This window comes from Eurytemora carolleeae, unplaced genomic scaffold (genome assembly GCF_000591075.1).
Source record: "Eurytemora carolleeae unplaced genomic scaffold, Eaff_2.0 scaffold385, whole genome shotgun sequence".
NCBI lineage: Eukaryota > Metazoa > Arthropoda > Copepoda > Calanoida > Temoridae > Eurytemora > Eurytemora carolleeae.
Genome location: NW_019396304.1, coordinates 262,120 through 277,027, shown reverse-complemented (window position 1 = coordinate 277,027; position 14,908 = coordinate 262,120). Strand labels below are relative to the sequence as shown.

At 30.5% G+C, this 14,908-nt stretch overlaps 2 protein-coding genes across 2 annotated transcripts; one reads left to right on the top strand and one right to left on the bottom strand.

Moving 5' to 3' along the window:
* Positions 1-7,294: 7,294 nt before the first annotated feature.
* Positions 7,295-10,437, top strand: LOC111700572 (putative uncharacterized protein DDB_G0283223). The gene is made up of 7 exons (XM_023471537.1): positions 7,295-7,363; positions 8,214-8,274; positions 8,329-8,357; positions 8,423-8,612; positions 9,225-9,274; positions 10,185-10,240; positions 10,349-10,437. The coding sequence occupies exons 3-7, from the start codon at positions 8,342-8,344 to the stop codon at positions 10,373-10,375; spliced, it is 339 nt and encodes a 112-aa protein (XP_023327305.1). The 5' UTR covers positions 7,295-7,363; positions 8,214-8,274; positions 8,329-8,341; the 3' UTR covers positions 10,376-10,437.
* A 1,083-nt stretch (positions 10,438-11,520) lies between these two features.
* On the bottom strand, positions 11,521-14,499 carry LOC111700578 (bicaudal D-related protein homolog). The gene is made up of 4 exons (XM_023471543.1): positions 14,369-14,499; positions 12,562-12,642; positions 12,271-12,438; positions 11,521-11,747 (listed from the first exon to the last, which is right to left on the bottom strand). The coding sequence occupies exons 1-3, from the start codon at positions 14,372-14,374 to the stop codon at positions 12,295-12,297; spliced, it is 231 nt and encodes a 76-aa protein (XP_023327311.1). The 5' UTR covers positions 14,375-14,499; the 3' UTR covers positions 11,521-11,747; positions 12,271-12,294.
* Positions 14,500-14,908: the final 409 nt, after the last annotated feature.

Below are 14,908 nucleotides of genomic sequence, written 5' to 3'. Positions count from 1 at the left end.
CGAAAATTGTGTTAAAAGTGCATTAAATTCAAATCACAGAAAACAAAATTTTACGGTGATTACTAATTGAGGTGGTGGAGATTACCAATTGAGGAGCGCGCTGGCCGCAAAACAGATTTGGGTGGCGGTTATTACTATTTGAGGAACTCTGGACTCCCTCCCTCTGCTGATCGTTTTGGTTATCTAGAAGGTGCGGTTGCATCCCCATTCATATCATACTATTACAATTCCAGTTCAGATAAATATGTTTTGAACCAAAACTTTAATGGTTCAATTTATGCATTTTGTGATATGGTTAAAAATGTGAGTTTAGAAGGAACAATTAGCTTAGACTTTCTGATGGATGTAGAGAAGTGTAAAGAAGATCGTTTAAAGATTTTTAGTTTAGATCTCTCTGAGGTTACAGATCAAATAAATGCTTCGAATTGCAGGAATTCGTGTAATCTATGGCGTTAAGCTACTGGTTGGGATTATTGCATTCATCATAAATGTAGTTTGTGCTGGATTGTCTATTAGAGCAATGCTGACTACTACAAGTACATCTAGCAGCTGCAGTACTGTAGTTACCTACATACCAAAGGAGAAACTGGAATCCGGGGAGTGTATTATTCATGTTACCGAAGGTTCTGAGGAATCTACTTGGGCATCTGGAGAAGATACTAAGCAGTATTCAAGAATGCAATGATAATAATCTTCAATAAACAATGAAGTGTTCTTCTATATCTTTATATTGTTTGTATATTAACCTATATGTTTGCAATGTGCATTGTGCATTGCACATAATAATCTTCAATAAACAATAAAGTGTTCTTCAATATCTTTATATTGTTTGTATATTAACCTATATGTGTACATTGTGCATTGTGCATTGCATAATAATCTTCAATACACAATAAAGTGTTCTTCAATATCTTTATATTGTTTGTATATTAACCTATATGTGTGCAATGTGCATTGTGCATTGCACATAATAATCTTCAATACACAATAAAGTGTTCTTCAATATCTTTATATTGTTTGTATATTAACCTTTATGTGTGCAATGTGCATTGTGCATTGCATAATAATCTTCAATACACAATAAAGTGTTCTTCAATATCTTTATATTGTTGGTATATTAACCTATATGTGAGCAATGTGCATTGTGCATTGCATAATAATCTTCAATGCACAATAAAGTGTTCTTCAATATCTTTATATTGTTGGTATGTTAACCTTTATGTGTGCAATGTGCATTGTGCATTGCACATGTTATTAAAAAAATGCTGTTCTTAAATCAACATTTATTTGAAATATATAATTAAACTGCAATGAGGGGTTTTAATTCTTTGCTAATTGAAAACAAATGTTTAAGTGCCATTAACAATTTACTACAGAACTTTAAAATATATTTTCTATCTGGTAGCCTGTCAAATATAGAATAGAAAATGACTTGGGTTAGCTAGTTTTCAACCTATTTTTGGTAAACCAAAATATAGGGCTGTATGATTATCAATGTAAAGAATTTTAGGCCACAAAGTCGAATTTTCTTATCTTTTTTACATACATTTACATATACATACACATATGCGTTTGTTATTATCTTTGCAACCCAAATGCGTAAGACCTGAGATATTTTAAACTGTAAATTCTGAGTGTTGGATCAAATAATCTAAGTTTGAAAAATAAAGGTTTAAACCATCTTGTTGCAAAGTTATAGGGATTAGAAAATTTGAGTTTGCGATAAAAGACTCAATTCCTTTCTTTAAAATTAAATTTTTTTATTAATTATTAAGGTTAGAATTGCCTTTTTTCTAGATTTTAACTTTTCATTTTATTACGAAGCTGTCATTTATGCTTTACTTAGGGATGGGCATTTTTGTCTTTTTTCAAAAACGTTTGTTTCTTTTTTTAAGAGATGAATGAAAATCTGGAAACAAAACTATCCTTTTTTGATAGGGATGAAACTCAATTATGTTTTAACAAAACAATCTTTTAATACGATCGTTCCGGAAAAAAATATAGAGCTACCAGAGCAGAGAATTCCACAAGTTCTGTTGAGCAATTAAATGTTGCAGCTGTAAAGCTCATGTTTTCACAAAATTTTTGCCTTTCGCGAAATGCAACCGAAAATTTTCGCATTTTTTCACGAAACGTTTCGTTCTCTGGAAACCCTAGTCGAAAGTGACGTAAATAGCGCAATGCCGTAAATACTATCTACACTAAAATGTTGTTTGATCTGAATTTTTTAAACTATCGCTGATTTCAGCGGGTAGATGTGCTACCAACGGGTGAGGGGTAAGCGCATGCCGCCAACCAGTTTAGTGACGTCATCTGCGGGTCGGATATCAAACGGGGGCGGGTCGCCATCCCCCCTCCCTCAGACGACAACAGATACGAATAATCAAAGACTTTGCTTTTAAATAACTATTTAATTCACTACAAAAGACGACATTATGAAAAGTCAACAGGGTAAAAATATAATGGATTTCTGGAGAAGACGACATTACTTACTATCTATGTCTACCCCAGAAAATGCGTCAAATTTGCGTAGATTTTCTAATGCGCTATCTGTAATTAGCAAAGTCTTTGCGGATAACTACTCTATTCAGAAAATAATTACAAAAAAGTTTTGATCTCTCACCAATAAAAGGCATTAAGTTTCTCGAAAACATATTTTGAGCCTAAATTTTTTAAGATATCAACAAAGAGAATAAATTACAGATAGACAGAGTGGAATTTACTCGTAAAAAGTGTAAAACGGACATTTTGTTGTACTGTTTCCATACTATAGGTGTACTTCACACATTTGTGCTATATAACCTTTTGGGCCCTGGAACATCATTTCATAGAAAAGATTTCTTGAAAATTATATGATTTTCTCTAAATCAATTCTCTGATAGACTGTCATGCATTCCCAAGCATAAGCTTCGATAAAATCAATTTGATGTTTTTATTTTGTAAAAAACATGTTTTTTAATTTGAGGTAACCAAACAGTAAAACCAATATATTTGAAATACTAAAGATACCAAAATATAAAAATTGAGAATGAGGAAGGTAAACGGTTATTAACTCTTTAATTTCAAATTCATAACTTTCATACAGTGGGATTCATAATACTGTGAAATGGAAGGAAAACATTTAACCAATCGTATTCATGTTTGCTAAGTTTTAAGCCTATAGTTAGAAGGTAAAACGGCTCTGAGTCAGCTAAGGGGAAGGCGGAAAGGGGGAAAACAACCCTAGAAAATTGCGGGAAGCTTTTATATGTAGAATGTTATAGATACTTAAATTTTATTTTAAGAATGGATTAAAAACATTTTCCCTGTGGAACAAAAATAAAAAAATGTTTAGTTAAATAAAGATAATACTTTGGTTTTGGCACGCAGGTAGCTTGAATTTTGCTAGTTGGGGGGGGGGGGGCATTTTTTTTGGACCAGAAAACCTCAGAAAGGGTCGAAATCAATGACTCAATACACATTATAGTTTCTCGATTAAAAAAAAAGTAGGGCTGAGGGTTCAGTTTAATCGTCAAACTTTTAGCCTGAAATGGCTTTTTTTGAGCTTTTAACGGCATTTTTCTTTTTGATGCCAATTTTCTTGAAGTAAAAATATTTTATGGCTATTTGTAATAGCTCAAAGGCAAAGAAAAAATATTGCAAAACTGCAGACAAAATATCTATCTAAATTGCCTTTGACAAAAGGAAGCATATTGCATAAATCTTGTAGGGAAGTTTTGCTTTTTTTTGCTATGTGATTGAATTTGAAAAAAATATTTTAATATTTCTAACTCTGAAATTTTTTTCTTTACTGGTTCAACAACCTATGATTTTAATTCATCTATAGCGAATACACACGTTTAAAGTTGTTTAACAACTTCTTTATAAAACAAAGAAATTGGAATGGATATGTCCAGGGATCATATTGTATTAGTGTGATGTACTGCGTATAATTTGTGAACATTTACATGAATTGTATACTTTGAACTCCCTTTCAGGCTGAAAGGGACTGACGAAATTCATACCGAGGGATTGTTTAAATTCCACTCTAATATATTCTATTCTCTTTGACTGTAACCCTCCGGTATGGTGAAGACGACATGAGCTATCTACAGTTAAACCCTAAATAAGCCATACATCGAAAGAAATTATCAAATGTCGTCTTGGCAATTTTTCCATGGGTTTTATAATATTTTACGTAAATATCTGTATTTGCAAAAATAAATAAATAGCCATGTATATGCAGGAACAGTTTTGAAGAGCTCCATATAATCATTTAATTAAAAAACTAAATATCTGTAACATTCCATTATCAGAAAGTGAAGAATACGACTTTTGATGAATTCTTTCGATGTATGGCTTATTTCGGGTTTAACTGTATATTCTTGTGTATCTATGATATCAATAAATTACTTTTATTAGATTGACTTTTAAAATTGCTGTGGTAACACAATAGTAAAGTGATTTGAAATCAATTTAAACATGTTTAAAAATGTTGAATTAGCAAATGAGTGATTTCCTTAATTTCTTCTTTTTATCCATATATATTGATGGAATATCTCGACCCTTTCTAGACCGACTAGACCCTTGATCATCAGAGATATCTAGAAATATTATTCCAATCAGTTTCTAGACCCTCGCTCACTAGAGATATCTAGAAATATTATTCTAATCAGTGTCTAGACCCTTGCTCACCAGAGATATCTAGAAATACTATTCTAATCAGTTTCTAGATCCTTGCTCACTAGAGATATCTAGAAATACTATTTTAATCAGTTTCTAGTTTAAAGTGCTACAAGAGAAGTAAGATTTAGCCCCCTTGGCCCTTACTGGAGAACAATTGGGTAGAGGGACTACAGAAAGAATATATATGGATTATGAACAGAAGAAAGATAGTCACAAAGTACTTGCAGGAACTTAACTTGCTGCAGACTACAAAAACCAACTATAATGGGACTATAATGGGACTATAATGGGACTATATGTAGTGGACAAAAAAGGACTACATGGTGAATTAATAACAACAAATTTCTGTAGACTTTAATAGGGGACTTTATTTAGTGAAAAAACGCTAAGAAACAGATAAAAAGATATATATTTAAAATGAGGAAAATAAGATACTAGGAACTCAGATGAACAGAAGTTTTTTTTTCTGCTTCGCGCGCACATTTACGTCCGAAATTCTAAGTAAATATTTATTTTCTTCAACCCTTAGAAAGTAAAAATTAATATTTTATGAGTATAAAACAGCTCGCAAACATAGTGTTTGAAGAATACATTGTAGATTATTTTTATAAACATCCGAGTTCTTAATCAGTCAAATGTTCAAAAGGGTACTGTTGTGAATTTGAACACGCCACTCTTCAAATGAAGGCTCACTTGAAATTATACCTACATTCTTTTTAAAGAGACTTAAAAGTCGTCTTTTTAGCTTTAAAGTAACAAAACTGATCTCTAGCAGAACTTATTTAAAGGTACTGTAAACGTTGTTTCAAGTGACCCTCCGTCGCAAGGTTATAATGCAAGGAAAGTAAATTGCAGTTGCGTATACTCTGAGTACATATTAAAACCAGTTCTCTCTGGGCTGAATTTATAAACACGAATAGATGCTTTAGTGTTCGTTTAGTATCCGAGGGGGTTAAACGCATTAAATTTTGATAATTTTAATAATTTACATAAGAGTTTCCTACGAGCACAATATTTCATTGATTTTTCATGTGAAAGATGGATCCTATGTCAGGCTTTGACATCCGTCTTGTGTTTAGATTACCGCCCAGAGACAGTACACTGCAGTACAAAAGATGCGTACACCTCTGAAATATCTTTCCTGGCATTATAACCTTGGATTGGCGTGTCCGATTCACACCTCTTTAGTTTCATCTGTAGATCTCTACAAAAGTAACACACGCACGTTTCTATCAAAAAACGCGTTATCTTCCGTCTTATTGAAAGAATTAAGGTTTCAAGGGAACAGAATTGTGAATTATAGTTAGCAGTCCCTTTAACAGCTTTAAAAATATTAGAGTTAGCAGTCCCTTTAACAGCTTTAATATTAGAGTTAGCAGTCCCTTTAACAGCTTTAAAAATATTAGAGTTAGCAGTCCCTTTAACAGCTTTCAAAATATTAGAGTTAGCAGTCCCTTTAACAGCTTTAAAAATATTAGAGTTAGCAGTCCCTTTAACAGCTTTAAAAATATTATAGCTTACCTGTTTTCTGGACTTCAGAGTACGAATCATTTAATTGAAGATTTTTCTCAAAATTATTTTTTAGCATCGTTATTTGGTTTATCACTAGGTCATGATATCCCAGGATGCGGGTAAACTGGAAAATTAAAATTAAAAAAATTAAAATAATTTTCATTTTCATTCTTTACAGAAGATTTGTCAACTGAGTCTTTTATCCTCGGCTTACTGTACTTTAACCTGATAGATAGATATATAGATAGATAGATAGATAGATAGATAGATAGATAGATAGAAGGTTACATAGATAGATAGACAGATAGATAGATGGATATATAGATAGATAGATAGATAGATAGATAGATAGATAGATAGATAGATAGATGAATAGATAGATAGATAGATAGATAGATAGATAGATAGATAGATAGATAGATAGATAGATAGATAGATAGATAGATAATATATATTCTTGTCTGTCTTGTCTGTCTTGTCTGTCTTGTCTGTCTTTTCTGTCTTGTCTGTCTTGTCTGTCTTGTATGTCTTGTCTGTTTTGTCTGTCTTGTCTGTCTTGTCTGTCTTGTCTGTCTTGTCTGTCTTGTCTAAGTATTGTCTAAGTATTGACTAAGTATTGTCTAAGTATTGTCTAAGTATTGCCTAAGTATTGTCTTACTGGTGTCTAAGTCTTGTCTAAGTATTGTCTAAGTATTATCTAAGTATTGTCTATGTATTGTCTAAGTCTTATCTAATTATTGTCTTAATATTGTGTAAGTATTGTCTAAGTATTGTATATGTATTTTCTAAGTATTGTCTAAGTATTGTCTAGTATTGTCTAAGTATTGTCTAAGTATTGTCTAAGTATTGTCTAAGTATTGTCTAAGTATTGTCTAATATTTATAATTTCAGTGAAGACCGTTTTCAAGGCAGTTTTGACAGTTTAAAATCTTTAAAATTACAATTTAAAAAATGTCTGTGCCTTCGAACCTTAATAAGTTTTATTTTATTTATGTTTTATGGAAATTATAGTTTTTTATTCCGAAGAGAAACAACTTAATTTATGCGATTAAAAAATCAGATTTTAAAGTGAAATTTTGAAAAATTTATTTCACCATTTTACAAATCTAACTGTGAAAATTCTTCGACGAAACAGACGACATTTCCCGAGCTCTTCAACCAATAAACCTTCAATTCAATATTAAAGGCAAGTGAACATTTTTTGTGTTCGTCAGAAGTGAAAAAGATCGATTAAAAAAAATTATTGAAAAAATGAACATTTGAAATTATTAATTGATAATTCTGCCTCTTACCATCTTATTTTACAAAAAATATAAAGATAAATTATAAAAAATTGTTTAAAAACAAATTATTGTATTTATTACAATTTCCATTTCCAGTGTTTTAATGTTGAAAGGGACTGTAATCGTATATCAAGTTAGATAGATTTCATTCAAGGTTTATAATTTTGAAAAATGATTATTTTCAACTTTAGTTTCTCTAATTAAAGTGACTTGTGCATTTCTACTTCTGCAAGATAAAACATTTAGGAATTTTAGAATTAATACGGTTGAACCCTAGAAAAAACGACTACAGCTTCACATTATTGACCAGATCAAGGGTACCGTTGTGAATTGGGCATTGCCATTTTTCTTAGAGTGTCACTTTAAATTACGCTTACAGTCCCTTTAAGTAAATTTTTACTTAAATGATTTATATTAAGGTTAAAATAAAAAATGAATTAAGTAAGTCGTAAAATTTTTTTCCTTTTTAAACGAAAATTTAGATATAAAATATGTTGAAAATTCTTTTTTTTGAAAAGGTAAATTTTTTTATTCTAGTTTTGTGCTTTTTTTGAGGGGGTAGTTTTGCATAAAAAGAATTATAGGAATATTCTCCAAATTACTTCACATTTTTCTAATGCAAGACATTTCTGATTTCAGAAAGCAAGTTGCAAATTTTAAGCAAATAAATTGCAATACATGCTTAGGGGGCAGTAACAATACCCCCCCCCCCTTTTTCCTTGCTGTTTTGTGTTCATATTTAGTTGCTTTTAGGAAAATACAGAACTGGACGATCTAGTTTTCCTACGATAAAAAAGAAACAAAAGAAAATTAGGTAAACTCATTAAAAAAAAACAAAAAACTTATAAAATAACTTTTTTATTTTTAGAACCTGTCAGAATATGGCCGGAATTTTAGGTACAAACTTTTAATAAAAAATGAAAATTCAAAAAAAAATATTTTAAAAAGAAACTTTTTAACAGGTGGTTCCAATGCGTTCAACTTTCTGAATTTTGTGGCGGGAGTTGTGACAATTGTTGTAAATGTAAACAATAACATCAACAACAACAACAACAATCTTAACAACGTGAATGTCAACGCTCAAACGGCTAACAACGCCAACGCAAATGTTAACAACAACGGTGCCAATGTGGTTGTTGCAATGCCTGGAAGGTAACAAGAAAAACAACATTGTTCGTAAAAAAGTTTCTCAAAACGAATGAAATTTCATTGGTAACCATGACGCTTTTGAATTATGATTATTCAATAGCTTAATTTGGCTCTCTGTCTTCAAAAAAGATAATGTTATACAATGGACTGTATAAAAACATAAAGTAAAATGTGTTTTTTTAAAGCCTTCTTTCTGGGTATTATTGTAAACTTCTAAAAAATTTATTTCTAGAATTAAATTTTAAAAACCCAATGTTTTCCCCTTGTAGATATTTCTAAAATTAAAGGGACTGCAGAAATAATTTCAAGTGAACCTCCATGTTTAGAGAGGCATGTCCAATCCTCAACGGTATCCTTAAAATCTTTTCTAATAAAGATAAAAATTCAAAAATTGATTATTTTTAATTGTGTCTTCTCTCTTAAAGAGATTAAAAGAGATTTGCTGTTATTAAATGAGAAACAATGTCGAGAAACACTTTTCTGGAAAGAAAACAACAAAGTTTTCCTTACTGTTATTCAGATAGAAGTTTAAAGGGTATCGAGGTATGTTTCGCGGAGAATGGAGTCACTTGAAATAACGTTTACAGTCCCTTTAATACTAAATATGTATGAAAGGAGGAGGAAAAGGAGTTCTGCTAGAAGGATTATACTAAACCTCCTTCAAGGTGAATTAAATATAAATATTCAAAAGAATTTGCAAAAATGTTTAACAATACATTTAGTGTTCATTGATGGTGTTCTTTAACCCTAGAAAGACCATGGGAGGGGGGGGGGGATAATTGCTAAAACTGTTAGACCTGAAATTTCAATGGTGAAAGTGCTTCGTAGTGAAGGGGCTGAAGAAAGAAAATTGTAAAATTACTTATTTTTAAATTTGTTGTAAAAAAATGGAAAATTACTTTTTTAGATTTTTTAAAATCTCATATTTTTGTTAAATTCAGAAGTTTAAGGATAAGCTTCAAACTTGAGAGGAAATTAACCTGACCATTTTTAGGGTTAATTTGGGTGCTTTAAAGTACGCAAAATTTAGAAATTAAAATGAGCGAAAAGGGGGTATAGGCTTAATGCGAAAAACAAGCGCTTTTGATCGCTACTAATCTTATTTCTATATGTTGCGTTTATAAGGAGAAAATTGTTAAAAACGACTCATACCAAAGAACGTAGCGTTACAATAATACAAATTCAGAAAGTTGCAACATTCAACTCTGATCGTAAAATAATCAATTTAATTCCAAACAAATCATAAAGATATTACAAACAATAGTCATCGATTATTTTTCGACGCATTCGTATAAAGTTAATATTTCATAATATTTTTGATTTTGTTTCTTTTAAATAATATTTCGCTGGCGCCCGATTTTCGAACATTCCTGGAAAATATGAAAATGTCGTCTTCATTATCAAAAATCCTCAAAACAGGAATAAATGTTTTAAAAAGTAACTCTCGGATCATGAAAAATTAAAAATATTGTGAAATATAAGCTATACAACTGGTCGATTTTAAAGGTTGTCATTGTATTTCCATGTCCATTGAAACACCCTGTACTGTCTGTAGGTAAACATTGTTTATTTTAGAAAAACCTGTTTTGAACCTTGGAGAATTTACAGACAGGATTTATAGCGAGATGCAGGTAAATAAGGAGAACAAAAAATGGCAGAAAAGAAATGCTGAATTAAACAAAAGAAAAATTCGATTTTGTAAAATTCGAAATAATTTTTATAAACAAAATTTTGTTTAGGTTTTTGTTGAAAAGAACAAGAGTTGAGAAAAAAAATAAAGAAAATATTGTATTTTTATATTTACAATATCAATAAAATATAGAATAAATGTCGATCTAATTTTTTTTGAAAATCAATGTAAACAGAAAACTCAGCAAAGCATTTTCATTAATTTGTCCATAGCACTAAAAAAAATTATTTGAGAAAAAACAATAAAAATAGTTTAAAATAAATCAAATGAAGGACACATTTAAATTATATATTTATTGATAATACATATTATTAGTTTTTTTACGTTTATCACAAATATAGTTGCAGCTGGGATCTATATAATATATACTATGATTGTACAGTACTGTAAACTGTACAGTTGTACAATTACTTATAATTTGAACTATGTACAGTGGTCGGCGTTTATATCAATACAATGAAGACGACTTTTCTTTTTAAGTTTTGATTTCTAACAAGCTTTTTTCAAATTTACAAGTTTACAAGTACTAAAACAAAGAGAAGCTGTTAATTGACTGCTTCTCTTTGTTTCCATGTTTATGCTTATCCATGCTGTTTGAAAGCTTGGTTATGAACAAAATTGAACTCTAAAGTCGTCTTCATTGTATATCCGACGACAATTGTACTTTTTAAAAGTTATTTATTGTTTTGGGAGATTTTATCAGAGAAAATGTTGTTTTTAAAAGTAGGCAACTAGTTTCAAATATTTTTGTAAGTTTTTTAGGGAATTGAGGCCCATATGACTCTGAGCGGTAAGGCAAGCCATTCATTTTTAACTCTGAGCAAATTTTTGTTTGGACTCGATTACAATTTACTGAAGTTTAGCACTTGGATTTATCAATTTGAAATTTAATAATCGCAGTTAGATGTACGGACGGAATCGTTAATTCAATTTAGCAATCTTTGGTTTTAAAAGTTTTTCTTTATGACTTGTGGAAATAAGATTATCTAGAATATTGACTAGTGAGAGCACACCTTACAAACTTTCTTCACAGGTCGTCTTTAATTCATTTTATCATAATATCACAATTAAAGATATAGTACCGTTACTCGTCATATTCAAATAATATCTTGTCAATTCTTCACAATGTTTCTCAATTTCAAATCGGAGAACTACTTAATATTCTTTGCTACTTTCACATTTATAATATGTTGCAAAAAATATTGCAATTAAAATTCACTGTTTAGAGATACATAATATGTATAATTGATCTGGTTAATCAAGGATAAATATAAATATATGTTTTGTTAATTTTGTAAGAATGATTCTACCCTGATTATCATAAAAAATATCAGCTAGTGTTTCGCAGATTTTTGAGGTTGTCTCGGCCATTTTTTTTAGTTGTCCCTGTCCGTACTTTTTATTTCACAGATTTCTGTATTTTTCTCTGCTTCCTCTGCTTCAATCTCCTGAAAAAAAAATACAATTTATAAAAATAAATATTTAAAAACAGTTCTTAAAAGGATATAGTAAAAAACTAATATACATTCGAAGTTGGAACCAAAAATTTTTCTTCAATCAAGGAAATGTATCTCAACATTGTTTAATTTGGTGCTCTGAACATATTTAGGATTTAGGAGTTGCAGCAATTGCAAATGGCTAAATTTTGGGCAACATTTCTTAAGTTAAAGGAATCGTAAAGCCGAATTTCAATCCGAAATTTCTGGTTCTTATAGCATATTTAAAATTCATAATTATTAAGATTTTAAAGATGAATATTTGAATTTGTTTGATTAAATAGACTCTCGAAGATTGTTTTTGATGAAATATTTAAAACAAATGTCTTGAAGTTAAAGTTAAGTCTTCAAACTTAATTATCATACATCAAAGAATATCTTCTTCTTGCAGTAAGTAGAACAGACAAGAAAGATATTTTATAATTTTATAATTTTAACTTTAAATATTTATTTTGGCATTTTTTTTTACTGTTACCTCTTTCTCGTCAAAAACGTGATGTCATGGAGGTCCAAGTTTGAGAAAAGCGAGAATTTTAGAGGATTTCTTCCGTTCTGGTTGATTCTGGTTAGAACCGGTATCGGAGTCTGCGCCGGACTTCCGGCCCGCCGCCATTTTCTTGTTCATGTTCTCCATTAAAAGTTCCTGAAAAAAACGGTTTACAATAAACTGATTAAGTTTAAAGAAACCGCAATATTTAATTTAAAAAAAAGTTTTCCATCAGCTGAGCTGATTGAGAGAAAACCCGTCATTTTAAATTAAACGCACCTGTACATCTTGCTGCCATTGGTCCAGTTGTTGACTCAAGGACACTTTTTGTTGTACTGCTTCCATTAGTTGAGAGTTTACCTAAAATATCAAAGTTTTTATTTACAATTTATGCATCCGACTACCGGTTTCGAAAAGGCATGTAAAAATAAAATTGGACTTTTTTTCTGTCATTCTTTCATTTTAGCATCAGGAGTCAGGACTGATTTTACTGGTGTTTAAATATATAAATTTCTATATAAGATTCAAATATGTCTACCGTTCCACTACATATTGAATTATCATGCACGAAATGATTAATAATATGTACAATTATAATACAATATTGATAATAATACTTACAACATTTTAGAACCCTGTATTTTGTTTATAAAAACTGTTTTATTTTTTACAATATTTTGAAATAATTCCATATGAATTTAATTGTTCTAAGAATCACAATTTACTCAATTTAGAACTTTCTGCTCGAGCACGATCCAATATGATGTGGGACACCCTGTCTACAATCTTGTATTTTTCTCCAAGGTTTTAGCTCTGGCATCTCGGGTTGTAAGTAGAGATGGACATCGTTTTTTTTTCGTGAAAAATGGTTTTGTTCAGATAAGAAACGATGGACAAGCTACTTGGATCGTTTCGAGAAATGAAAAACCATTGTTTTTAAAAAACGAACGAAAAAAAACCCGAAAACGAACAATTTGAAATCGTTAGAAAAAAGACAGTTTTTTTACTGAACGAAAAAAATTTCAAAAAAAAATAAAACAATCGTGGGTGAGAAAACGCACGAAATATACAATAAATGAACGATCCCTTTGAGAACGAAAAAAATCAATATTTTTTAACGATGGAAACAAACGACGAGCGAACGAAATGAAAAAAGGTGCCCGTCTCTAGTTATAAGTAGAACAAAACCCGCTTGAATCACGTTTAAATCAATCAATGGATAAAAACTGAATCTAAACAAGGACCTTTAATGCAAATCCAGTTCAATCAATCATTCCATTAGTTCACTTTGTAGGGAGGGGGGAGGGGAGGGGGAGAAGAAAGGAGTAAAAGGGTAGAAATGGTATGAGGGAGGAAAGCTTTAACAACTTGAATAATCTGAAAGGTGTAACCGTAAATTTAAACAATTATTTAAATCTGTATTTTTGAACTCAATTTTTTTAACCCTTCAAAAAAATGGCTGAAAAGAAAAATCAAATATAGTTCAATTTTAGTTCAAACATTTTTTGGAATTTTTTAAGATCTGTTGTTTTCTTTCAATAACTAATTTATCTATTCTTGATTAATCACAATCACAGATTTGATGTGTTTTTAAATAAACTTTTCCATCCTCCTAATTCAAAAACCTCCCGGTACCCTCCTATTCCACTTAGGGCCAAAATGGCAATATAACGATTTGAAGATAGATAGATAGAAATTCGGCCCGGTACAACGAAATATTCATGCACCGGCCCGACTGATGGTACGTATCTTGAAAAAATTTCCAAACCAAATATTTATATATGAACAAACACCAGCTAAAATAAAGAGTCGCGCTTTTAAAAATAATTCTTATTTAGCACAGTGTATTACTGTATAGCAACGTACAACGCAGTACGGTACAGTACAACATTAAAGCCCAATGAGGTGCGATAATTTGGACAGGCGTGGTGTAGCATGACGAGATTTTAAAAAACCTAGAAATCCTTTTATCATTACAGTACATTTCAGTACAGCACAGCTAAATTCAGTACGGTATAGTACAACGACAAAAAACAGATGCGGTCCAATAGTGAAACAGGCATGGTATTTGATTTACTGTGCTAACCTGCATAACATCTATCCTGGTCTTGGCTAGTTCTATCTCTGTATTATTCTTCCTCTTAACAGCAGCATCTCTTGTCTCCCAGGCTTTCTTAATCAGGACATCACGGCTAGCATCACAGTTCTCCAGATCATCCCTGATAATAATAATAATAATAATAATAATAATAATAATGATAATAATAATAACAACAATAATAACAATAACAATATTTACCTGACTGTTTTTTGTTTACATGATGTACCAGAACTCCATTGCAGATGTTAAGATATAAACACCAATATGTAGCTATCTATCTATCTGAGTACCTCCAGCCTCTAAATTGATTGATTGATTAATTAATGAATAATCAAATCATAACAATATGAAGAAAGCCCAGAGAACATACATTTAATTATATTTTTGATATTAAACATGATATTATTAATTCCTAATAATAGAATATATGTGCGTGATGTGTAATCATATTGTATTTCAATATTTTTAATCAAAATTTTTTCTGGGAACATAAAATAATCTTGGTTTAGGAGCAGAGTCGGGGGG

What these genes read in the sequence shown, in the direction of transcription:
- LOC111700572 (XM_023471537.1), top strand. An exon ending in GTTGTTGCAATGCCTGGAAG is followed by an intron (nt 8,613 to 9,224) that starts GTAACAAGAAAA and finishes TATGTATGAAAG; the next exon opens with GAGGAGGAAAAGGAGTTCTG. An exon ending in TATACTAAACCTCCTTCAAG is followed by an intron (nt 9,275 to 10,184) that starts GTGAATTAAATA and finishes TGTTTATTTTAG; the next exon opens with AAAAACCTGTTTTGAACCTT.
- LOC111700578 (XM_023471543.1), bottom strand. An exon ending in AATGGCAGCAAGATGTACAG is followed by an intron (nt 12,439 to 12,561) that starts GTGCGTTTAATT and finishes CGTTTTTTTCAG; the next exon opens with GAACTTTTAATGGAGAACAT.